Source organism: Martes martes (genome assembly GCF_963455335.1).
Source record: "Martes martes genome assembly, chromosome: 3".
Classification (NCBI taxonomy): Eukaryota; Metazoa; Chordata; class Mammalia; order Carnivora; family Mustelidae; genus Martes; species Martes martes.
The window spans coordinates 65,546,747-65,573,293 of record NC_137890.1 but is presented as its reverse complement, the minus strand read 5'-3'; the positions used below and the strand labels follow the sequence as shown (position 1 = coordinate 65,573,293).

General features: G+C 36.5%; 1 protein-coding gene across 6 annotated transcripts in view; it reads right to left on the bottom strand.

Annotated features, from left to right (window-relative positions):
* Positions 1-26,547, bottom strand: part of TRPC4 (transient receptor potential cation channel subfamily C member 4) — a gene marked incomplete at both ends in the record, with an annotated part of 143,569 nt that overhangs the window by 11,738 nt on the left and 105,284 nt on the right. For 4 of the 6 annotated variants that reach the window (XM_080799215.1, XM_080799216.1, XM_080799217.1 and 1 more), the window contains 4 exons: positions 2,988-3,182; positions 6,084-6,279; positions 13,642-13,955; positions 23,633-23,772. In XM_080799215.1, the coding sequence (XP_080655341.1) occupies positions 2,988-3,182; positions 6,084-6,279; positions 13,642-13,955; positions 23,633-23,772 (845 nt within the window). Of the gene's footprint in view, positions 1-2,972; positions 3,183-6,083; positions 6,280-13,641; positions 13,956-23,632; positions 23,773-26,547 lie in introns of all 6 variants that reach the window. The other 2 variants (XM_080799214.1, XM_080799218.1) reach the window with 2 other exon arrangements.

Here is a 26,547-nt window from a genome sequence, read left to right as displayed (position 1 = left end):
ACTAGGCAAGGTAAATACACTCTCTTTGAGAGGAAATAGTTGAGTTAAATGATTTCTAAAGTCCCTTTGAAGTGTAATGTGATATTCTAAGCTTAGAATGACAGTACAGTGACTGTCTTTGGTACTTCAAAGTCATCTTTTAATTAATGGAAATGTGTATATCTCCTTGTCTTCCTTTGTCTACACCAATGAACTGCCAAGAGGATTAACCAAATTGAAATGAATTCACAGCAAAATCAATTACTTTTTGACATATTTTTTCATTTAACTCTTCTACTGATATTACCCAACCTCCTTAATTTACTTTTCCTTTATCTTGTATTTTTCTTTATAAATAATACGTATTATTTTTTTCCATCTAAAATCTAAATGTATAAAACTCAACTACAAGTATGCAAACCAAAATATTATGTCCTTCCTATTCTGGAAATGCAGTCTAGACAAAGAGTCAATTTATAGGATTGAGTTTGATTAGGCTGGTGCTTGCCCAAAACCTTAGTGTGCTGAAGAAGAGGCAAGATTGAGAGTGGGACGAAGGTAGGGAAGAGAGACATGACTCACAATATTTATTTAGTTTGTCATAAATTCCCAAAGCATAAAAATATCCATCATGAAAGGTTAGTAAGATATACATGGCTAAGGAGAGAGGAATGGCTGGAGGTCACTCAGTTAATTGGGAATTCTTTTTCTGTGCATCAGCTTGGATCAAAATATTCAAATTTAGAGTCAGAGACTTAAAAAGAAATGTGGTTCTTTGGAGACCAGTAATGTACAGAAAAGAAAGCTTTTTAACTTGTGCCATTTACCCTCTCCCTCTGAAAGGTGTGAATCACTGCTTTAATAGGAAATCCCAAATGAATGTTAAGCCCTTCTTTGCATCTAAGAAATGATGGTAACATATTCCTAACAATGTGTCAACAGTGGGAGGATTCTGGAGGTTGTGTGGGGGGACTTGGAAGTCAAGCTCTTGAGAGGTTTTCTATTATTTCGTGGCAGCACAGATGGATCTTCTAAAATATTAGAGCAGGGCGCCATATCTTGGTTACAAGTTTTGTGGCATCTTAAAACCTAAGATTCTCTCTCTTATTGCTTAAAATTAAATCATTACAGACAAATTTCTTTTGTGTATGACATTTATTTTGGGGCCCAGAAATTCTTTTGGAATCAAAATAACTATGAGAGATAGTGTAGAACTGTACTAGCCATTGATGTCCTTTCAGGGATTGATTAAATAAAATTATTACGGATTTAAGAGTAAGATGTGAAAAAGGAGAACTATATTTTATTTTATTTTTTTTAGAACTATATTTTAATGTGGAAAAGAGTAAGCAGAGTTTGGCTTCTCTGAAATCTTTATTCTGTTTATCTCAAGGAAAACAATAATTATTGCTTACACTGTTCTCATAGCGTCTTGCGTGCTTGTGTGTAACAATATTATAATGCTAAAATATTATATGACATGTACTATGTTCTCATATTTGCATCTCCTGTATGAGAAATGATGCCCTCAAGGATGGAAAGCATGCCTTTGTACCTACTCCCACCCCCCAGTTCCTGACTGGCATGTGGAACACATGCAATAATTGCTTATTAAACCAAAGTCATTATATTTATTTTACAACCCTCTTAAAATAATCCAGACTTATTTTTTAATAGAAATCAAGCATCTGGAGTAAAATAATTTCACTCTTTCTAAAGTCAGTGGTAAAATCTATTAATTAGTATAAGGATTGCAGGCTAAGTCTTCATCATAATTTAACTTTGGTTTCTAAGATCAGATATATGCCCAAACTTTAGTCCTCCAAGTTCATGGGGTAAGAATTTATATGCAAGAATATAACTGCATCTCCTAATCACCTCTCTATTTGCTATACGCTCTTGCCAATCAATTTCACTTTAGAATTTGAAATGTTACTGACAAGACAGCAAAATCAATACCACTGTCTGTAGAGAAAGTACCTTTTGATGCTGATAATAATGCCTAGTAGCCAATGAAGTTAATGAGTGAGAAGGATCACTTAGGGCATAGCAAGCAGTCAAAAACCATATTAAATAAAATTAAAAACAAATTTAAAAACTTTAGTATTAACTACTATTACTTGGTGATTCTAATATAATGGTATACTAGAATACTTACAAAACAATTCCTCTGAGCAAGTCAGAATGACTAGTGAATGTTAGAGTGTGAATTTTCAAAAGATCACTGTGAGAACTTTAGAAAATAGTAAATTAAGTAGGGAAGAATGAAGAATAACTTGTCCCATGTCAGTGGTTTGGCTGGAACAAAGTCCTAAGTCCATGTCTCTTCTGATGGAATCGCTTGAACTCTTGGTTTCCAGCATGAAAGAAATTTCCAAAGGAAGTTTAATCTTATGGTATAACAGGAACATGGCTCTGAGGGGTCCTAACATTTTTTAAAAACACAACCTCTTGGTATTTAAAATGACTGGGAGTAGAAGCAAAATGTTGAACAATTTGACATATTCTGAAATCACTGTGCTTGAACATGGTACAACATTTTCAAGTTATAATACCCATTTAATCCTTTAGTTGAGAAATTTTTGTCAAACATTATACGCTGGTAGGAGACTATGTTAGGCACTAAGAATATAAGATGACTGACACAGCCCCCTTCCCTTACAATCCAGAGAGAGAAGTAGACAATGAGTAAGTAATGCCACAAATACCCTAAGGTTGCAGTTCTGAAACAGGCTAGAAATCAGGGTACTGAGAGCTAAGGTGTTAGTTCCCCCCCCATGACTCATGGGTCCAGGAGAGGCCTGTGTCAGGTGGGGCTCCTATTTAAATAACACTGATGGCCCTCACTGTAGGAAACCGTGTCTTAGGGTACCTGTGCGATAAATGGTCACTAAAAACAATGAGGAAAAACAAAAAGGCTAAAAATGCAAAAATATCCAACAAGAAACACAAATATATTCAAATACACAATTAAGAAAAAAAGTAATACTAACATGCTGTGTTCTTACCCCTATTGTTCCAAAACTTTCAGGCTTTCTCCTCATCTTTTTCTTGCACAGGTGTGTCCATATCCATTTGATCAGGTACCAGAGAGACTTGGGGCTCGGGATGACATTGAAGGGAGTAGGCAGAGTACCACCTTCTTCAAAATAACTCATCCAAAGCTTTGTTCTAGCGAACTTCCATTCTATATCTGCATGGTCCTGAACGGGAGAATATGACAACTGCTGACAGGTTTCTTAATTACTGAGGTGATATAAACCTCACAGAGAGCTTATAACTTGACTTGGAGCAGCTCTTGCAACATTAATTAAATTGCTTATAAAATCAAGGCTGACTCCCAGCGACAGTCATCTAAACATTTCCAATGATGGTTTACCCTGGTAAAGAGTCACAGTGCTCTTGTCAGGTTTTATCCTTCCTTCTTCCATGAAACAGACATCCAAAATAATTCTGTGTTAAAGAGACTGCAGTGATCAGTTATGACTTGAAGATGAATTTTCCTTTCCTGCACTGTAGGCTTACATTAATTAGCTCAGCTGCACTAGATTCTGGCCAGAAACAGGCCTTTATGTCTTACCCAAGGCCTAGAATCCCTGTCTAGGTGACTGCCACCTGCATCGATGCTCTTGGCTTTTAGCTTTCTAGTGTTTCTAGGAAAAGTGTTAGTTGATATGTTTCTGTGTGAATAATTCTTGTCCGCCTTTAGGCAAGAGGCACAAATTCAGGTAGAAGCTCCTCTAACAAATGAATAAGGCCTCTGACACAGCATTGAACCCTGATATAAGCTTGTCCAAATGGCACCAGATAGGACTGTGATTGGCGGCTTCCTAAAATGTATGTTCTAGGATTTCATTTTACATTTAAGGATTTTAGGATACATTTTAGGATTTCAAAATAGCTCGTTTTAACCCATTAATATTAGAAAGAAGAACTCAGATTTTAGAGTAAGAGCATAAACTTAGACTGTGCTTCATTCAAGTATTTCTAAATGGCTATGTGCTAATGAATGACTGTGTGGTGTATACATTTCTACTCTGAGCAATAGAGATGTTTTGTCTAGGCACTGGACAGATTGTGCTTTCAACAGAAAGAGCATATCTAGAAAATGCGTGGCCCTCGTTGTTGCTTAGCAAATGTTTGATGGGATTGACCGATCAATAGACAGAAGCACAGAAGCTCCAATCCACCTGCCCCCACCATTCTCCCCACTTCCTCTCCTTTATTTCTCCCACCTTCCCTAGCTTTCTTTCTAAACAAGCTCATAGATTCTGCAGTAATGAAAAAAGGTATTTATTGTTTGCTGTAGTCATGGAGAATGGGAGTCAGTAGAATTGGCTTAAGGTCATAAAAAGGCTGTCACTTTGATAAAATGTTGGCCTGTGAGTAGATTCTGTTCCTTCCAATTCTCCTGGAGGCACAAATTAAGGATTATCCTGACCTCATTATGTTCTCTTATGGCTATCACAAAGCAGACTGTTCCTTTGTTTACGGTTTGGGATTCTGAGAGGGTCTATAACAAAATCTATAGCAGAAAAACTGGAAATGAAATGTTCTATGCTGATGATGCCCCAAGCCACCGTCTGTTACCCAGGTGCAAATCAGAGTTGGCATGTTCATGCTCCAAGGAGCCATCATGCCCATGATGCTGAGAGGTACACCCGTCTCAGGTTCTCAGTGCCTGTTCTCCTCTCAAGTAGTTTTAGAGTTTGAGCTAAACAAAAAGAGATTTGAAGATCATTCTCAACTCTTTAAGAAGTCACCTAGAATGATATATCCTATAAAGAACCAAAAAAAAAAAAAAAGTCATACTATTCTTGATGTTCTCTTCTTGATGAAATCAATACATTTGATGTTCTATAGGAGCCAAATTGTATATATAGTTTCTCTATATGTAGCTTGATAGTTAGAGACTTTCTAATTTTTTTGGAAGGGTGGTCTGGAAAATAGAATCCATGTTTTGCAAATGTGTTGACCAGAGAAATACAGAACTTCGGAAGCAATTACATAGACTATCTTAAGAAATCCATACTTACAAGATGCTTAAATGAAGCTTCACAAATTCATATATTCACCTGCAAATCCTAGGACCCTGGTATATTCTATGTAGATACTTAGTTTGTGAATCAGTAGATAAAAATCATCTATTCTTATGTTTTATGCAGTTTTTCATCTATGACAGGTATCTTGCCCCCACAAAGATAGTTGAAGTAAAATTCAGAATGCTGCTTCTCAAAATAACTAATAACATTCCAGCGGTTTAGCAATAGACACAAAGATGTAATGTAATTGTAGCTATTTAAAGAGATAATTATGGTTATGAATTATGCTTATAAAATGCTACTTGTCTCAGGTATAAATACAAAAGACCTAAATGTATTTTATTCCAGTATGGGTTTGTTCTGTTGCTATTGCTAATGGCCATTGACTCCTGGGAAGTTCAAGGAGACAAAGGGCTTTGTCTTTCTTATTCATTGCTGTATTTCTAGTTCCTAGAACAGTACTTGGCAACAGAATAAGTTCTCAATAAGAATTTGTTGAATGAATGAATAAATAAACTAACTTGTTTGGATTCTAGAGTTTCAAATAAATGTATATGGTACTGTATACTCCATTGTAGAATTCAAGGTTACTCCTACATTGCTTTTTCTGGATTTAAGAAATTGAAAATCCTGTGGATTTTTCCCTCAGACTCCCCTCTAGGCTAGCTTATCTATCTTGCCAGGCTGGCAGGAGTTTGTTTATACCTAGACTGAGGTTCAATGGTTGGAGACAATGCAGAGTGCAAAGGGTGCTGCATAAAGATGAGCCACTTGTTTATAACTCATCCCTCCCCCAGTGCTTGCCATCACCATGACTGCCTGTAAAGATAGATTCCATTTATTTTATAATCTTTCATAATCTGACAAAACTAAATTAGTATGTAGCCAAATATGGTACAATACTGTTTAGAAACTTCAAATTAACCATTCATATTTTAATTCTGTTCTGTCTCCTCAATAGCCTATTAGAGACTGTTTTCTATGATAAATAGGATAGAGTATGGCTAGAAACAACACATTCTATGGGGAAATGTGGAATTAAAATAAAGTTAATCAACTTACAGCAATGAGTTGGTAAGAGTTATTCATCATAGCTATTAACATGTTGAGTAGGACAACCAGAGAGATGACATTGTACGTCCCAAACATGGTGGCACCCACAAACTCAGTGAATTCATGCTGTGCTTTGACATTGGTCACATATAAGTTGATCAGCCCAAATATTGACCAAAACAAGGACTGGAGTGTCTCAAATAACCTGGAAAAAAGAAAAAAGGACACTAATAGCTATACTAATAGAACTATTATACAATAGGATATAACAATAAAATTGATTCCTATTACATATATTTGCTTAATTTAAAAATTAACCTTAATAAAAGGTATTAAAATTACAAAATTAAACTTAATAAAAAGAATTAAAGAAAATTATTTTCATCATATAGCCCAAATAGTGTACTTCATTTTCCTAAGAACTTCGAAAGCTATTTAGTTTCTTAGAGGAGAAAATTTGACCCATAGCCTGTTTTTGTCTGGCTCCTGAGGTAAGAATGGTTTTTGCTTTTCAAATGGTTGGGGAAAAGAGCTATTTTATGACATGTGAATATTTTATAAATTCACATTTCAACGTCCATAAGTAAAGTTTTATTGAAACACAGCCACAATCATTTATTGATGCATTGTCTATGGTTTCTTTTGTGTTAAAATAACAGAGGTGAGTAGTTGCAACAGAGAACATTGGGCCTACATAGTCTAAAATATTTACTATCTTTTCACAGAAAGCTTGCTAACCGGTGTTGTAGGGCACTGATAGCTAATCAATGATACAACCTCAAACTTAGTTTTTGAAAGATGTCAGTGCATTCACGTGGTTTTGCTTCTTGGTTGTAGAAGGACTAAAAATTATGTTATCATTGTGGATTTCCACAATTACAATTAAAATTGTACATAGTGAATCCTGTAAGATGGCAAATGTCAGAATGCTCAGGTAACAAGATTTGCTATTCTTCCTATTTCAGGGAACAGTTAATTCATTCCTGCCAATGAATGAACTCTCGTGTTTTATTGAAAGTAAAGTTTTCTTAACTTAGTCCAGGAAACAAAACAAGATAAAGAGTGTCTGAACCTAAATGAAGAATGATTTGTTTCAGCAGGACCATCATCTTAGTGTAATGTAACCAAACAATAAAGGATTTTTACACTCTTTGACAAATGGTTAAAATAAAACTTTAATCACATTATATTGTAAAAACAAAAACAAAAACTATTCTCATATCAGTCATGATGACTAAGGAGGTAGGATTTCAGAAGTCAAGTGACCCAAGGAAAGCCAATCCACATGAGGCCGGGGGTTAATGGCATGGATTGATAAGAAAAAGATGAGCCCACACTATCAGATTTTCTTTCTATATAAATTTACCTTGGAAATACCAAGAGAATGAGGAAGTTGCCCAAAGGAGCCAAAATGACAGGAGTTATGATAGAGAGTCAGGGTCACTGGAATTATGAGAAGCCAAAAGTTTTGAGACAGCACAAATGAAGGAACGGAGAACTGAAGAGAAATAAGCCAGGTAATAAATAAGTGAACACTGAAGAAAATAGACTTGGAATAGATGACTCAGATTAACATTGGTTCTCAGGGTAAACGATCTTAGAGTCCAGACCTATGTCATCTCCTACTCTTCCTGAAGCCAGGCCTTGCTCTAGATTCTGCCCCTGCTAAGATCAAATCTTGCTCAGAGGATCAAAACGCTATAATCTTGTGCATGATTCTTAGCCCAAACTCCTGTTCCTTGAAACCTTCCATGAATTTCTGGTCTGTATAACTAGGAGAATCTAATGATCTCTTAATTGGCATTCAGGACTTCTCTTCTTGAGTTTATTGCTTTAAAAAAAAAGTAAACAGTTTCACATTTTTAATTGTTTAATTAAATTTTAATTATAAAATATGTAATTATTTATTGGTTTATTTTGCTATACCTATTCAACAGTGGAGCAAGTTATCATAAAATGATAAGGGGGCTGATCTGATCAACTTCAATAAGACTTTGTTTTGCCAGCAGGCCTGTGCATCGTGTGAAGAGCTGACCATGTATTCTTAAAGGCCAACCCAGATGTCAGATTCTAACACTATCATTGAAAGTTTAATCTAATTCCTTGGCCCTAGGCAAAGGTTACTCTAAGTTATTCTTTGAAAACGTTCTCAGGAAATAAGTAAATTTGATCAGGCCATAAGTTTTTTATTTTTAGTAACTTTAAGGACAATTTCTAAAATTAATGACAGTGTCATTTGGATTCAATGTAAGATAATCTTTTTCTTTCTTTCTAAATGGTATAAATTCTCACCATGAATATACAAATATAATTCAGCTGATTTTCCCCTGAGTTCAGAGAGAGAGCTGGAAGTTACATAATGTAAGTGCTATAATAAATTATATAAAATGCCACATAAATCCCGTAACAGTTGCTTTTTAAAATGTTCAAATAAAAAGTGTGATGTAGAATAAATTGATTGCTATGGTTGAATAATACTGATTTGCCTCTGTCTAAAAAAGAACTACTAATTATTAGAGAATATTAGCAAAACCTTCATCAAAACATTTATTTAGGTTTTTAATTAGAATTTGAAAAGGAGAACATTCAAAATAAGGTGACATCTTGTGACCAATTCTGGATTTCATTTTTATTTTCCTTTTCTTTTCATTTTTCTTCAGTGAAATGAATCAAAAGTGAGATGTGAAGAATAGTTCCACTTAACCAAAATATATTTACTATTAGATTAATTAAGACCCTAGTATTAAGACCTTAGTGTTTCTTATTCATATTTTATGTTATTTATTCTTTAATTACAAGGAATTAAAAAAAGCAATGTAAGTTGACATTTTAAAGCCACTGCTTCTAGAAATGCTTCCACCATTAGTGATTCCCAAAACTATCGATAGCAAGACTGCCCATAGACTGGAAGGTCATTAGCTGCAGTGCATCTCAGACTACCTTTATGTGACAACTATTTTCCCAATTTTTTGGTGAGATAAGGACAGAGTGGTTCTGAGGATAAAACCACGCTTAATTAAATGATTCTTAGCATAAAGTCCTAGTTGACTAGAACCTGACAATTTCTATGGTTTGATTCTATAGCATTATTTTCCTAAAGATAACATGTTTGTCTCTTGCTCCTTAAAGATATTTCTCAGTTGCTACTTTAAAATACTAGCTTGCTTCCAAGTTAAATACTTATAACTAGATAAACAGGCCAAGTAAAAAGGTAATATATTCCACAGTTGAGGTTCCCCCCTACCCTTTGAAATGGAAATGATGAGGAGACATAAATTAATATAAGACACATCTGGCTATTTTATTCTTGGTTTATAAGGCATAATGCAATTAAAATAAAAGAAGTATGCTTTCAGTTGGCCAGTTCCAATTTTGAGGAATATACCTTCAATGAACATAAAAGGAATTTTCTTAATGAGCCAACATCTGTCATAAAGCCCATGCCCCTCTCTTCACAAGAGTCCCTTAACCAGAGATTACTAATTTAAAATTGTATGTAGAATAATGGCAGTGACTAAATATTTGGTTTTCTTTTTTTTTTCTTTCTTTCTTTCTTTCTTTTCTTTCTTTTTCTTTTTTTTTTTAGGAAGCTCAAATGTAAATATTTAATTAGAAGGAGAAAAAAAAAAAAAAACAAAAAACATACCAAACCGTGAATTTTGAAAAGCTGACAAATATTCCCAAATCAACTATTTTTTGTTTTCTTTGGTATCATGCAGTTCTTCCCACATTAAAGAGAAAACAACCTGGAAGCATGAAAAGAGTAGAAAAGAAGTGTCTATTCTCTGTTGGGGAAATCGAAAGAGAGAGACAGAAAACACAGACCGGGCTGTGTCCTGTGTCCACTGGGAGCTCACAACAGTCAGGAGGGGATCAGGAAGACATCCTGGAAAAGGCACATCTGAGGTAGGATTTGGAAAGCAGAAGACAATTTTTCCATGTGGAAAGGACATTCTGGGATGAGAGAAGGATATGGCATATTTGGGGATTGACTGGTAAATGCTGAAGAGTAAACTGTTTTGGGGGGGATAGAGAAAGATGAGGCTAGATAAGGAAGCAAGGAGCAGATCATTGAAAGACCTGGTATGTCATGCTAAGGAATTTGGCAGTGTCTGGTAAGGAATGAGAAACCATGTAGACACTTTAAATGGAGGAGTATCATAGTTCAGAAAGATTACTCAGGGAACAAGATGAAAGACATATAAAAGAAGGCAGAGGCCAGGAGTAAGGAAACTTTGATTTAGGCGTGGGTGGTGAGCAAGGGAAGATGGCGCCAGGATAACAAAGAGCAGGAACAGACACTATTGACTGCATGTGGAAGGGCTGGGGAGCGAAGGATCTAGAATAAAGCAAAGGTTTCTGATTTAAATTTCTGGGTGAGTTGTGAAGTACTGACTAAGAAAGAGCACTAAGGAGGAGGAAGAACAAATTTTTAAAGAGACTGATAAATTTTCCTTGGATTTAAATTTTTAGGAGATATGCATGGAAAGGCATCCATAGGACAGCTGGACTTACAGATACCAGGGAGAGAGGTCTGTGCTAGTGATAGGAATGTAGGAGTCATCCCTCAAGACATCTGGGGCTGCATCCATAAGCACACATGAGTTTTCACAGAGATATTATAATATAGTCTGAGGATGGTCATGGAGACGATCACGATTTAAAAGCAATAACTAAAAAAAATAAAAGCAATAACTGAAATATAATTATCAGAGAACAGTGAGAAAAATTTGAGGAGTAAGAGACACAATATAAAGACATAGTAACATTGAAATTAAAGGAGAGCAAGATTTCAAAAGTGAAAGTGTTAAAAGGGTCACACGATGCAGACACATTCAATAAGCTTTAAAGAGACACATATCCCTTGACAGGGGGGATATGAAGGCTCTAGATATTTTCTAGAGCAGTGTTAGTGGCCTGATGGAAGCAGCAGCCAAACTGCAATTGGATGAAGAATGGATAAGAAGAAAACAAGGTATCTTGTTCAGGCTTCTTTTCAGGATTGTTTGGATGTAGGGAAGGAGGGTGACAGGGGTGGAAGGTAGTAGGAAACACGGGGCTCAGAGTTTCGGCTTACGTTTGCACCCTGAATGGAAGGAGTAACAAAGAGGCACCAGGGAGACACAGGTGAGAGATAATGTTCTGCCACTCCTGATAATGATAAACAGATGTAGCATTTTTTTTAAGTTATCATATTCTATAGCAGGCACCGTATTAGGTGCCTTACATGAAGTATTATGTTTTTTAATCCTCAAATGGAATAAGATTTCTGAGATGGTGGATAGTAAAAAAAAAACAACTTTGGAATTTATGGAGTAATATAAATTATAAAAAGAAGTTAATAAAAAGAAATTATAAAAAGAAAAAGACCAACAAAAGCGAAGAAATAAGCTGTAGAGGGCATCGCTAGACATCCTCTTGCAGTGACTGGACCCATTGTACTGAAACAGGGTCATCAAGGGACAGGTATGCCTGTCTCAGACATTCTATATATTCTAATGTATTAATTATACCAAGAATTATTGCTATATTTTTTAGTTTTTGAATAAAATAATCTGTTGTTTGCCGATTTACATTCCATGACCTGGGGAAAAAATTCAGGTAGAATACCTGATTATTTGGGCTGAATGATTTGGGCCTATAATATTTGAGATACGCAGTTATCTGTTGTTTTTCATGATAATAGAAGGGACCGTTGGCATGGGCACACTAAAATAATATGCAATCCAAGCAATTCAATGCATTTGCTTCTAGAATGCAAATTATACTAGATATTTTGCCTCAGGCTTCCATAGCAATGACAGAGAATAAAATTCGTTCATAATATGTAAACATTTACCACAAAACCAGTAATAGAACAATGTGATTCCTGGGAGCTCAGGGATCGTATGTGAGGATGGGGTTAACTGCAAATGATCAGATGTCTGAGAAGGGGCTGAGTCTTGGAACCAGGACTCTTCCCTGAATGAAACACAACGTGGGAGGTAACTCAGTTCTAGGTGTTGTGTGGAAGGATATGCAACACACATAGAAAATGCGGGGGGCGAGGGTGGGGGGTCTTGGCCAGCGGTTTGCATCAGGGCACACAGTGCAAAGTGACAAGAGAATTGGGAAAACCGGGGTGAGCAGAAGGGCTCTCCATCAGAACTCAAGAGACAGACAACAGAGAGTGAGACTGAGACAGACAGCAGAGTATCCAGGATGTTTGTAAGTCGGAAGCCTGAGGTTGGTGGGATCTGACCATTATAAATCCCTGGTCTCAGCTGTCAGGAGCAAATGACCACATCAAGGAGCACAAATGAGTGGGGAAAGATTAAGTTCAGGTATCAGCACTAAGACACAATCCAGGGCCATGCTAGTCACAAGGACGTTGCTGCAAGGGGTTTCATCGAATCCCTCCTGTCCTGGGTCGGAAAAGGGCATGAGGGAGATGACAAGGCTGAGTAAGTTGGTTAGGCTGGAGAACTCCTGGCTGACAGCAAGGGATGAAAAGACAAGGGGAAGCTGCGATGTCCTTTTGTTTCCTCTATGACTCAGGGTTTGTATCAAATCTATTTCTGGAAGGATCTGAGGCAGCTAAGGCTGAGATTAAAATTTTATGTGCAAAGAAGCAGATGTGGATTACTTAAAATGGTATTTTAAATATTAAGATCAAAGATAAAACATACAGAAGTGAATCAACAAAAATACTGTAGCCATAAGTGACTTAGTTTATATGAAGGAATTGATTTTTCCTACTTGAGAAATTATTGCACTTGCTTATTTAACGTGAAATTCTATAATAGCCAATGAATAGAGTCTGATTTTTTAGTCACCTACAAAATGAACATGTATTGTTTAGGTATTGTGTAGAGGAACACGACCTAACTTCTTCATTCATCTGCTAATTAACTGTTTATCACAGTTGTCTGGTGATCACAGTGGGGTGGAAATGGACACAGGTGTGCAGACTGTGTGAGCATCAGAGATAGGGCCATGAACCCGTGCTGTCAGCAAACCTGCTTGAGAATGACCAGAGGTTGGCACTGAGCGAGGACTATCGCTCATCAGCTATAAGGGCACAGAGTTTTGTGTGCATAATTATAGTGGCCTAGGTTAGGCCTGGGTTCCTATTTTGGATTATTTCTCCATGCTTAGAGCTGTATTTGTGTGTGTGTGTGTGTAATTAGAGAGTAAAGAACATGTAAAGGGACTTTCCTTTCTGGAAAACACTGAAAGCTCAAGAAGTACTTGAATTTTCTCACATGATCGGCCTTATGTATATTCTATCTTTTAACGAGCTTGTAAGCTGTCAGTAGGTCAGAGTTCTCCTCTTTATTTCTCATTTTAAAACTGAATATGTAGCTTTCCTTTATATGAGGTCATTTTAAAAACTATTTTACTAAAACTTAAAATAAATGTTCTAGATATATATGTATTTTAATGTCAGAAGGATCCATTCATTCACAGCCACGTTAATTCTGTTTTCTGCATTAAGCACAATTTCTTTGCAACCACTTGTCATGGTTCAGATTCATAATGTAATGCCCTCTGAATTCTGCACAATAAAAGCATCTGTTCAACTTACGTTGAAAATGCATTATTCTGCTTTTCACATCGTATGCCTTTACAGCTTAACCCTTTTGTTTCTTCATAATAGAAATACAATTGATTTAGGCCATTTGCAAATGCTAGCAACACAAGGCAGTATATGAATAGAAACTTCAAAATGTCCAGGAGCATTCTTCCCAGAGATATTTGCAGAGGCCCCAGATGAGAATTTGCAGTAAACAGTGAGATCAGGCGCAAGGAACTGAAGATGTTCGCGATGGCAAATAAAGCTTCAGCCACCAGGGTGGGATGCCACATGTCCCAAGATTCTCGTGGATTAAGTGCACTGTACTGGAGAAAAAAAAGAAACACAGAGAAAGTAAAACAAATGCATACATGTGACTATGTCAAGTTCAGGTCTGAATGCTTTTACAGGTAGATGCAGCATGGTGGTCTGTCGTCCTTCATGATGGTGGCAGCAATATTCATCTACACAAAAACAAGAGTTTATTAAAGACATTTATAATGTATAAGCTTTAATCAAGGTGGCCTTCCTGGTCTGTCCTTGCCATTGTTAATATGTGAGTTACGTCTAATCTTGACCTTTCCGATTGAACTTTAAAAAAAAGAAAAGAAAATGTTACATTGAAAAAAAGCTGATTTTATATGGGGAAAAGACAGCAACATGATAACAAAGAAAGCTATGTTATAAAGGAAAACTACTAAATTTTCAGCAAAATTATCAATGGCTTTACTTATTGTATTTGACACATTTGCCTAGTCTAGATGAATACATGTGGGATATAAATTACATATAAATGAGTGGAAGTACTGGTCTGTTGCCCTGGAATAGTAATGACCAGTATGGGCATAACTGTCAGTGCTTTCTTTGTATCTGTTATATCCTAAGTGCAGATAAAACCCAACTTGGAAATGATCCTGGAAGTCAATGGGTTATTAATTATTTTAATTTAACCTGTAGAACATATGATATTTGTTAGAACATTCCTTAATTAGATAAAATATGTGATTTGAGAGAAATATTTGTTATTTTATTAAACTTTGACTACCAATTATTTAAAAAGTAAGACTAAGTTAATTAAAATGCCAGCTTTGAATTATCTTGACACTGAGCTATACAAAGAGCAAAAAGAAATTCATCCTTTGTGTTACTGAGGTAAATTTATATCCTTTTTAAAAAGGATCAAATACGCTCTTTGAAATATTGTTACAGAATCTATGATTAAACCTGTGTAGGAACCAAACAATAAATTGAATTCTTTTCTTCATACACATCCTTAAAAAATATGTCCAGACAACTGGCTATTTTTCCTAATAATCATGTTAGAACAAACAGTTCTTCTGTATGAGTCCCATCAGAATATCAGAATATTTCCATTCCTATTATATTGCATTTTATACCAAAGACCTTTACAAATGTTAATTAATTCTCTTGAAACTAATAGATAGTATTTTTTTTTAATCTCCCTGGGGAGAAAATACACACACGCTTCTGATTTTGTTTAACACTCAGAGTCTTGCTTGAGTGACAATTTAAAACAATCAAGTTTGAGTTAGAGGGAAATTATTTTCTATTTTTAAATGCTGATAACTGTTCTTGAACATTGCTAACTTCACCATAAAAGAGCTAATCACTGAAGATGCATAAACATTTGAAAACTTATTATTTTTTATTCATTATAACAAGTATCAAAGCGAGGGTTTGCGGTATCAACCACTATCTAATTCTCTTCTCTTGGTTGCCCCATATACAGGGCACCTTTTCCTTCAGAGTCTAAAATCACCTTCACCTTTTTCTCACTTCTCTTGAAAGACACATGTTTAAGTAGAGAACATCTCCCCTCACCCTCGCATCGATGAGTAATTCTCTATCTCTCTTTCTCCCTATGCTAATATGACACAGTAAGCATTCTTAAGGATGTGATCATTTACTCGGAATTCCTTATAGCGTTTAACACAATGGTGTGTGCAATGGGTACCCAAGAAACGTTTTCTTCCATTGAATACTTTTTGTCCACTGAGGATAGGAGGGACATCTAATAAAAATGCTCAAAGAGATTAACACAAAATGCTGTGGGAATAGAGAAGAGAAAGTGAAAAATTCCATCTGGGGCTGATGGGGCCGAAAATGAACAGAGATTACATGTTGTTCAAGCTCTAAGGGCCCTTTGAAATGATCCAGGCTTCTGGAGATGCTGTTCCGTGTTTTCGGTCTCGCAGGCACTGGGCGCAGTGGGATATAGACTCCATCATCACAGGGTGACGGGGTACTTCAGGTCCCTTCTTAGCAAACTGTCTCAGCTGGGACTTGCAAAATCAAGAGGAAGGCTTTCTATTTTATAAATCACGAGATGCTAGACTCTGCCCCAGTATAGTCACCCAAGTCTGCTTCAAAGTCTAGCACTTCTGGTAATTGTTGGGAAACAATGCTCTGTGAATATGTTCACATTTATGCATGGTCAGGGCTTCCTGAGCAAAACATTGCATGGCTGTTAAAAGATGTCTGAATGGCAAATAAGCCTGGGAAGTTAAATATAGAGACTTTCTGGGAGATTTGGAAACATCTCCCCTGGAGCCATCTGCTTAGATTCTAAGGATAATAAAACTAGGGACCTTTGCCTCCCCTGAGAGACTGTGTTTACTTTAGAAAGTGAAGGCCTTTCTCTTTCTCCAGAGGGAAGAGGGACAGCTGGCACAGCTGCACTGTGCAAGCTCTGAGATTCCGATTTCCGCAGTCCCCCTCCTGTGGTACGAACCCCTGTATGCAGAGGATACATCGGGCTCTCATCTGTTGCCCTGTGGGGAACTGGAGGATGGGGAACCCATGTCAAGATTGTTATGTAAGTAAATAATTTGTTCTCTGATCCAGAAACCTCATCATCTGTCAGGATTCAATAGAGACATAAACATTTAGTAATTATCTCTTGATGTCATTCTTTTAAGTTTTGCTTTCTAATTTTTCTCCTGTCCTTCACATATACATTTAACTTTGGTTTTTAAATATAGGCATGGTTTTACAGAGCAATTTTTAAAATTCTTACAAACTACGGCATTCTTTGAACTTGGAGAGAAAAACTGTAATTCTTCAACTTTAAAAGTAGTTTCCAAACTCTATTATTAGGAATTAAAATCTTAACTTGAATTTAAAATTTCTCTTTGGCTCCGTTTTCTAAAACTTCTTCACAAAATCTATATTCATTTTTTAATCTCTGCATGTTTGCCTCCTGCCATTCATGATGCTGCTTCTCAGGATCCCTTGCCTATCCCTCTTTCTTACATGCTCCTTAAATACTGACTTTGCTTCACAAGCCTCTTCTCTTATCATTCTGTCTACTTCCCCTGGAGGTTTTCAATGGTTTCAACTGTCAGTTATGTGCTAATGACGCCCAGTCCTCTAACTCTAGCCCAGATGTCTCCCCTTACAGTACTATTTTATATTCAACTGCCTCGTTGACATGTCCACACAGATACCTCACAGGCATCTCAACCTCACAGGCCAGAATTGGAACTCTTGACTGTTCCTCCTCAAACTCTCTCTCCGTATATGCTCCCTGATCTTAGGGAGTGGCAACAAATCACCCAAAGCAGAGTTTGAGGTTGAGAGTCTTCACTGGTATTTTCATTGATTAGAAATGTCCCTCTGGGGGCACCTGGGTGGCTCAGTTGGTTAAGCGTCTGCCTTTGGCTCAAGTCAGGATCCTGGGGTCCTGGATCGAGTCCCATGTCAGGCTCCTTCCTTGATGGGTGGGTCTGCTTCTCCCTCTGCCTGCCATTCCCCCTGCTTGTGTGTGCTCTCTCTCTCTCTCTCTTTCTGAAAAATAAATAAATAAAAACTTAAAAAAAAAAATCCCCCTGTTTCCCTCAGAAATTATTATAATAGCCTCCTAATTGCTCTCCCTGCCCTGGGCCTTATTTCTACAATCATCTGTTCCCTCCAGAATCATCTTTTAAAAAGGTCAGTCAGACCATCTCATATCTTGCTTAAGTACTCTGCGGTATTCTTGAGATGAAATTCCAGTTTTCCAACATGTCACATGAGGCCTCTGGAGTCTGGGTCCTGACTTCTTTTTTTGAGACTGACCTACCATTTGTACTCAATTTGGTACTCAATGATCTGGCTCAAACCTTTAGTACTTGTCATTCTCCAAATTACTTCACATTCTCACCAAAATTCCTTCCTATGAATATCAGGCCCTTTGTCTAGAATGGGTTTAAATTCTAATTATTTTCATTCTTCAGCTGTTAATTATTCTTAAATATATGCTGAGTGCCTACTCTGTGTTAGAAACCATCTTCAGGGCTCACAGTGGTGAGGAAATAAAATACAGTTTATGTTTTATGAGCTTATATATAGTGAAGAAAACAGACATTAAATGAGAAATGCTCATCATTCCCTTGACAAGTACTCTTTGACCACGGAGGAGTGAACACTAGGATCCTCTTGACTGGAGCTGGTAGTTCCATGTTATAGAATAATCTTTGAAAGAGAAAGACCAAATATGTTAATTATGCTTGAATTTAATTAATTAATCAATTAATTATTTCAAGAAAGGAAAGAGAACGATCAAGAGCTACTGTATACATTGAAGCCTTCCTAGGACCATCAATTACTGCCTTCCTCTTTCTTTCAGGTATTTGTTTTTAAATAAAATATATCATAGTATGGTTTTGCTCTAAATCTTAATTTCTACTCAGATTCCTTTTAAGAGACTCACTCGCTCATTGCAGACCTCCAAACCTCTAAACCTCTTGGATTACCTGTCAGTTTCCCCATGCAGGGAGCTCTGTTTCATGCATTTTAGGAAGTAGACATCTAATAGAGTGTCTTATAGATGATAGGAGGTCAAAAAAGCATTCTAGGATGAAGAATCATAGACATACTGAAAAACGTGGTTGTTGGAAAAGATGAATCATTTGTAGAGATGTGAGTATCTTAACATAGCTGGAATATGGAGAGTTTGGGGATAGTGATGACTAGGAGGAAGCTGGAGTCATGTCAGGAATATGTTAGCAGAAGTGTTTAAGGGAGGAAGATGACCTGAATCATGACACTGGGTTATTTATATCTTCTATAGTCTCTGATGCATATTTATAAAACTCAAGCAACCAATAAACATGAATAAAAAATTAAATTGATACAAAATTAAAATTTTGTCATGTGAGAATGAACAGGAAATGTAAACTGGTTTTAATGTTTGACCTTTAAGGTGAAAACATTTTCCCTTCCACAAATTGGTTAGATAATGGAGTAGGAAAAGACAATAAGAAGGCATAGGATTTTCTCCTGTGATAGATGATACTAGATTAAACAATTAGGATTTAAAATCTCCACAGAGCTCTATGCCATAAAACTAGAGAATATTTAGGAAATTCCCTAATTTGGAGAGTACACTGCAGTTATATTTGTGAAATAGAAACAATATTTGCCTCTAGACTAGCTGATAAGCATAGGAGAGATCAATGAGGTATTTATTCAGAACTATCTAGAAGAATGACCTTATGAACAATTCCATCATGACTCCTAAAATAAATGTTCTTATCCATAATGATTTTAATTTTTGAAAATATTATTTATATCACAGACTGGAATAGGCATAGGAATTTAATCATTACTGCCAAATGACTAAAGATAAGTATAAGAGACAAGTTCTACATATAGACAAGGACTGGGTAATATTTAGGAGAAAACTAGTCCTAAAAAAGACAAAGTAACATTCTGTAAGAGTATGCAGACATCAACATCAACAGCTCTGGATTAACTAGTATTTCATACATAGTGAGAAGGGGAAATGGTCAACTAACCTTCTCCAAGAATTAAGAGCAAATGACCAAAAAAAAAAAATAAATAAAAGCTAACAGATCATGAGCTGTAAAATGTCCATGAATCAAGGTATTTAAAGAACCACAACAAGGCCTTTCGTGTAAGGAGAATAGTGAAGTCACATATACTTTTGTACTGTCTTTGGCTGTACAATATAATGTTATTGCATGGTACATACAAATTAAGTGTTTATATTAAGCTCTACTTATGACATTAAATGTTTGTTAATGCAATCCTCACAAACGTTCTATAGGAATTGATTAATAGTGTCATTTTACACATAAGAAAATTGAGGTATAGATTAAGTAACTTGCCCCAAATCACACAGGTAGAAAGTGGTATAAGTGGTACTCAGAGGAAGTACAGATCAGAGCTCAAACCGTGGCCTTAGAAGGACCCTTTGGGGTGTGTGTGTGTGTGTGTGTGTGTGTGTGTTTAAAATCACCTCTAGGTGAAGAACTACAAAAGGGTAAATCAATTAAGCAAGTGTGGCCCTTCTGCCACACCTATTCTAAAAGTTTCTCCCCTTGGAAAAATCTGTTTCTGAAAGATTTCCCTTTTTGTGGACTGACAGGTTTTTTTAGTCTGGATCCATGGCTTGGCTGAAAAGACACAGGGTTGGATTTTTACTCCCATTAATGCACCTTCAGACTGGAGGTAGAACCTGTATAATCCCACAGAGACCTGAGTTATAACTCCTTAGTAATCGTGCTTGCACCACAACAGTTAAACTATTTACCAGTAAGCAGTGTCATGGGATTCCTTCTGCCTCATATTTCATAGTTAATAAATCACGTATCTTGTGGCTCTTCCCTCCTAAGTTTTGTTTTCAAATCCAGCCTCGTATGTTCATTTCTCTACTTCAGGCATTCAGTATCATTTGACTCATTCTCTGCTTAAATCTCATTAATGCCCCTCTTTATTAATAAGGTAAATCCCACATTCTATAGCAGAATGTGAAAAGTTCTTCTCATCCTCTCCTCGCCCCCATTTACAGGATTGTTTGTCTTTGATATTGACCTTCTTTATATACTCAGACTCTTTTGTGCATTGTGCCCTTTCTCTCTGGAATGCTCATGCACATTCACGAGTCCATTCGATGCCCACTGGCTCTGTCTTCAAAGATACCTCCAGTAGAGTTTAGTTCCTTCCTTGATGCTACCACAATTCTTGTTGGAGAGTTTATTGTATAGGAAGGTTCTTACTTATATCCATGTCTCTTTCCTCCACCTGGTTGTGAATTGCTTGAAAGCAGCGGATATATCCCATGCATCTTTGCATTCTTAGAAAACAGATGAAATCCCAGTTTGTAGGGTGCTCCCAGAAATTCTTACTGATCGATTCACATAATGGCTGTTTGTCTTATTTATAGCAGAGTCTATTTTTGTACACAAATATGGCACCTTTTCCAGAAATTGCAACTTATAAATTACCTAGAAATTAGCGTGAAAATTTGCATGATAAATAGAAGAAGGTAAGGAAGGGTGAGTCAACAAGTCGGCATTAGAGACTCCCAAAGTAAGTGTTCTTTTAACTGTTATCATCATTCAACAGGTAATAATACTAAGGCCGATGTTAAATAACTTGCCCCAACTTACACAGGTTGCATGTGGTAAAGGTGAATGTGAATCCAGAGTTCCAACTTTTTTCAATGAACATAAAGTAAATGAAGGGACATAATAAAAACATTAAAAAAGGCAAGTTCAATGGGCTTATAGTATATGAAGGAGGAGGACATAGAAGTAAAAGAGAAAGAAGAAAAATTAATAGTGCATGCTTATTCTATAACAGTCATTTTAATTATGTCACCTCATTTACTGCTCATACCAACAGCACAAGGTAGAAATGATTAGTCTCCTTATTTTATAGCTAAGACACAGAGAGGCAGAGAAACAGGTCAAGTTCATGTAACTAGTAAGTGATGGAGGAAAGAAGTGAACCCAGAAAACACTACCCAATAAACTCCTCCCCTGCAACTCAAGTTTTAGTCAAACTAATCATCAGAAAGAACATTCCACACCTTACATTTAGAATCATAGTTGAAATCCTATGACCACAGTGCATAAACAAACTGTATTTCTTGAGATTCCATGTTATTTACATCACTGTCATCTGAGGTAATTCATGAGCACTTGCCATCTCCTCTTCACTCCTTTACCCCTGCTTCATCACAGGAGGTGGGTGAGTTGAATTTTAAGCATAACTTTTTTCCTTGATGTAGACTAAGGCCCAATATTTACATTTTACTATTAAAATTGATGTTGTACTTGAAGAACTTACAACTTTTTAAGAAATTCAAATCCCATTCATAAAACTAAGACCAAAAAAATCCACAAATATTCATTAATTTAAGTAATTGTACCCACCATATACCAGAGTTCTTGTATATTAAAATGTATATGTATTATATGTAAACACCATATTAATGTAATATATAAAATATTCTACATGTAGTATAAATATTATGTATAAAAATATATAAGAGAAGTTCTTTTTGGTATCAATCTCATACTTCTCTTAACTGTTGAACAGAATTACACAGTCCAGTATCATTAATGTATCTTCCTTAGATCAGCTACATCGGCAACATCTGATGAATTTGTTAAAAATGCAAATTTAGGATCCTCCCTAATATTCCTACTTTAGAATGTCTGGGAATGGAGAAAGGGAATCTGTGTTTTAGCAAGCCTTCCAGGTAATTCTTTTGCAGCTGTAAGTTTGAGAACTGCCACAGTCACCAGAATTTTATACTCGTACGGGGCTATAAAAAAAGCAGATATATTACTTGTTTGTAGAAAGATGGATAAATCGACTTTATAAATACACTTAAGGATCATTACAAAGAAAATAAGAATTGGACAGACATGCACTGCCCGGGGCTCCTGGGTGGCTCAGCTGGTTAAGTGTCCTGGGATCAAGTCCCACATCAGACTCACTGCTCAGTGCAGAGTCTGCTTCTCCCTCTCTTTGTGTTCTCTCTCTGTCTGACAAATAAATACAATCTTTTAAAAAAATTTTAAAAATACAAAAAAAAAAAAAAAACCAAACCCCTGCCTATCTCCTACATAGATGCGTAACCTCCTTAGTTAAGACAGTACCTTCTTTTCTCCTAAGGTCATCAAGGGCATTAACCTCAATGCAGGTAGGAAAAATTACCAAATTGTCACTCTATTCTTAAAATATAGCTTGTTGTCCATGAAATTGGTAGGTAATGCTCTTTCTGAATGTTTTGGTGAATGCTGGCAACATTTTAATTGAACAAATTCTAGAAACTCTGGCCTTTCCAACTTTGGGTATTTTTGAACCTGACAGAGCTGAACACTGCACTAAGAAACTCAGGTGGCCATTTTAAGAATTAGATGAAATGAACATGAGTTCACCTCCATGTTAGTATTTTCTAGATCAGATCACTAAATTGGTTGAATTGTTCATGTAAAGCCCAGTTAGACACTCTTTATTTTTTACTAATACGCTAATCATTTTGAAAGAAAAAATTTTAAAAAGGACAGAAAAGGAAATGGGGAAAAAGAAAGGCAGGAAGGAGATGATATTTCGGTTCAAAAAATATCCCCCAAAGTACAAAATAATCCAGATTGTCACTGCAGAACAAACATGTTTTACATAAATTCTGTGGTTTGGAAAAGACTGATATTGTACAAAATCCGGGGGAGTGACGGGTGTATGAGACTTCAGGCACTGTCATGTTGAATGGGATGAAGAGAAAGAAATTATATTCTGCTCTATTTATATCAAACTATATTAGTTTGAGCTGAAATTATTTCAGTGCTTTGAAAGTAATATTTTGATCTATGTAATGTTACCGGTTAGTTGTAACTGATAAAAATAGATTTTGGTTGTCAAAATTTAAATAGTGTTCAAGGTAGAATTTCATTAGAAGCAGAAAAGATCAGAAGCGAGAGCAACTATGGTGAGTAATTTTGAAGCATCATTCAACTTAGATGCAACAAAATTGGGTGACAACTTCAAATTGTGACATTGTTTTATGACTATAAATTGGATATTATCTATGTATTTTATACCCATCTATCAATAAAGTGATGAGGAGGTGAATATCACATATATACAATGCTCTAAACGTAACATTATTAGTAAAATTAATAACAATCAAAGGTGTATCAATATTTATCAGAACTCATGTTTTACCAACAATATAAACAATAGTTACCTTTACAAATGCAACAATTTTCAAAGAGATCGTTGCCAAATATAAGGAATTCATCACAAAATCCATTAGATTCCACCAATCATGGATGTAATCTTGAAGTCCACCATCCCACATTTGTTTAATTTCTCCCCATATAAAACCTGCAATTACAGAAAGATTCATCGTAAGTGTGATTTTCAATCAAATTACTAAAAATAGAGATATGCAACTTAAAAATTATAGAATCTCAGAGCTGCAAGAGACTATATTGTTTCACTACCTGAAGCATCTATTTTTAAAGACAGTAATTTTCAGTCTCAGTCAGACTCTAAAACTTACAGGACACTGAGCTAATTGTAGAGAATGTTCTTAGGGCAGTTTCCCTTTCTTTTATTCATTTGATACATTCATAAGAAGGTGCAATTTTGGAATCAACTGTAATTTCTCTGTAACTATACATATTTCTCATGGAAAATCTGGTAACACTTATAAACAAATACTTAAAGACACATTTCCTCCAAAGTTGAGATGACTCAAAGATTCATGAAAAAAACAGTGTATCTGGTGAACATAACTGTCTTAATTACATCAAGCAGGATGCTTTGTTTTGCTTTTGTAACTGATTAGCAACTTCAGGGATCTGATTTCAGTTCTGAACATAAAACAGTCATAACATGCATGATATTGCATTAGAAGACCTTATATCTAGCAATAGCTTTGAAACTACATCCAGAGAAAATAAAAATCCCTTCCCTTTATAATGGCCATATTTTTAATAGGAAATGTTTTAATTTTCAAATTCTAGGAAGTGCTTGTGAAATATCACTATATATCATTCTATTTCCATAATCTTATTAAAATTTTATAAATCTAATTTTCAGGCCCAATGATGAAAGAGAGAGATATCAAAGGGTGTAGAATCAGGAAATATTAAAAGGATAAATATGATTTCATAACTACATTAACATAAGCAAGTAAGATGACTCTATTAAGATAATAATAGTCTGGAATGTCAAATGTGTAGCACAGTGTTTCATATCTGTCTTGCACTAAAAGCCAGAAAAAATCAGGTTAACTATAAAATCATAACCTTTCATGGACCTATCAAAGAGATGGGAAACCAAAGAGCCTATACTTCTAAGGAAAGCAGTTTCCTCCAAAGATAGCCTCAGGGTGAGTATTAGCTCACCTGTGGCAGAGTGCAGGTGTGAGAGACAAAGGCATCATATAAGAGGGTAAGAGGATTTCGGAAAAACTTTTTTTTTTAAAAGATTTTATTTATTTATTTGACAGACAGATCACAAGTAGGCAGAGAGGCAGGCAGAAAGAGAAGGGAGGAAGCAGGCTCCCTGCTGAGCAGAGAGCCCGATGCGGGGCTTGATCCCAGGACGCTGGGATCATGACCCGAGCAGAAGGCAGCGGCTTTAACCCACTGAGCCACCCAGGCGCCCCCAGAAAAACTTTTAAGCAAACTTCTAAAGGCTGAGTCTGAGCTAGCACAAGAGAATAGAACCCCTGAGACAAAGACACAAGGGAGTTTCCAGCTCCTTGAGTGCTCTTTCTCATGGAGTACTCCTCTTCCTTAGGGAACACAACACATGAGCCCTATGGGAGAAGCAGGAAACTGTCCTGGGCCGAGGGTTGGCACCAGTATCATTCGAGGTTTCTTAACACATGGGGAATGTCAGAAAAGTCTCCTCTGCTCATGACCTGCAAAGATATGGCGCACTGAGAACTTCCATCCCTAATGCCCAGGCATCGTCCTACCCAAGTTTGACCCAAGACCAGGACAACAGAGGATCTGCCTGTTTTACATCACCAGGCCAACAAACACCAGGTGACAGTCGGAAGCAGACAACCCCTGGAGGAGTGGCGAGAGCATAGAGAGAGAACCCCTCTGGGGCACAGGTGCACAGAGGAGGCCAAAAGGTGTGGGTGCTGCAGGAATTCTGAGAATTACCCTCTTTCCTACTTATCTTGGTCAGTTGAGGCCACTCTAGCTAAGTATCACAGAGCCCCACTCTGTGATAATAATAAAACTTCATTTCTCATAGCTCTGAAGGCTGCAAGTTTATGATCATAGTATCAACATGGTCAGGCTCTGGTGAGAACCCTTTTCCGTATTGTAGATACTGACTTCTCTTTCTATCCTCACATGGCAGAAAGAGAGCAAGCTATCTCTTCTGGCCTCTTTGTATAAGGGCATTTATCTCATTCATGAGGATTCTGCCTTCATGACATAAGTTGCCTCCCAAAGGCCCCACCTCCAAATGCCATCACATTGGGGGGGTAGGATTCCAATATATGAATTTGGAGGAGACACAGACATGCTGTCCATAGCACCACCTGAAGCAGAGTCTATGGTGCCCTGAAACTGACTGTAGCAATGAAACTCAAACCCGGCTCAGCTCCTGACAATATTGCCTCAAATTCCTGCATGATGTTCTCGCGGAAGAAAATGGTGCGTCCATTTTCAGGCATCAATGCAATGTACTTCTGTCTGGCCTTCCGCACAGGTGGAGTAAATACCATCTCCAAATACACACATGCATGCACACTCTGATACATCATATTCAAAATGTTTTTAAAAAGGTAAAGAAAAAGTATTGATGGCATCAGGAGTAGGAGTGGGGTGGAAATAAAAGACACATGGCATTCAAAGGAAGAAATCGAAGCCTGACATCAAATTTGTTGTCTGAACTATGAAAGACAGGTGACATTATTACAGCATTGAAAGAAAAAAAAAGTCTGCACAGAACTCTATACAAGGCACAAATAACTCTCATAATTGAGGATGATTCAAAGACATTTTTTCAGACAATCAAACATTCCGTTTACATGAGACCCATGCTACAAGAATTGTTGAAGGGACATATCTTAGGCAGAAGGCATATGATACTGAAAAAAAAAATAGGTCTATAAAAAGAAATGAAAAT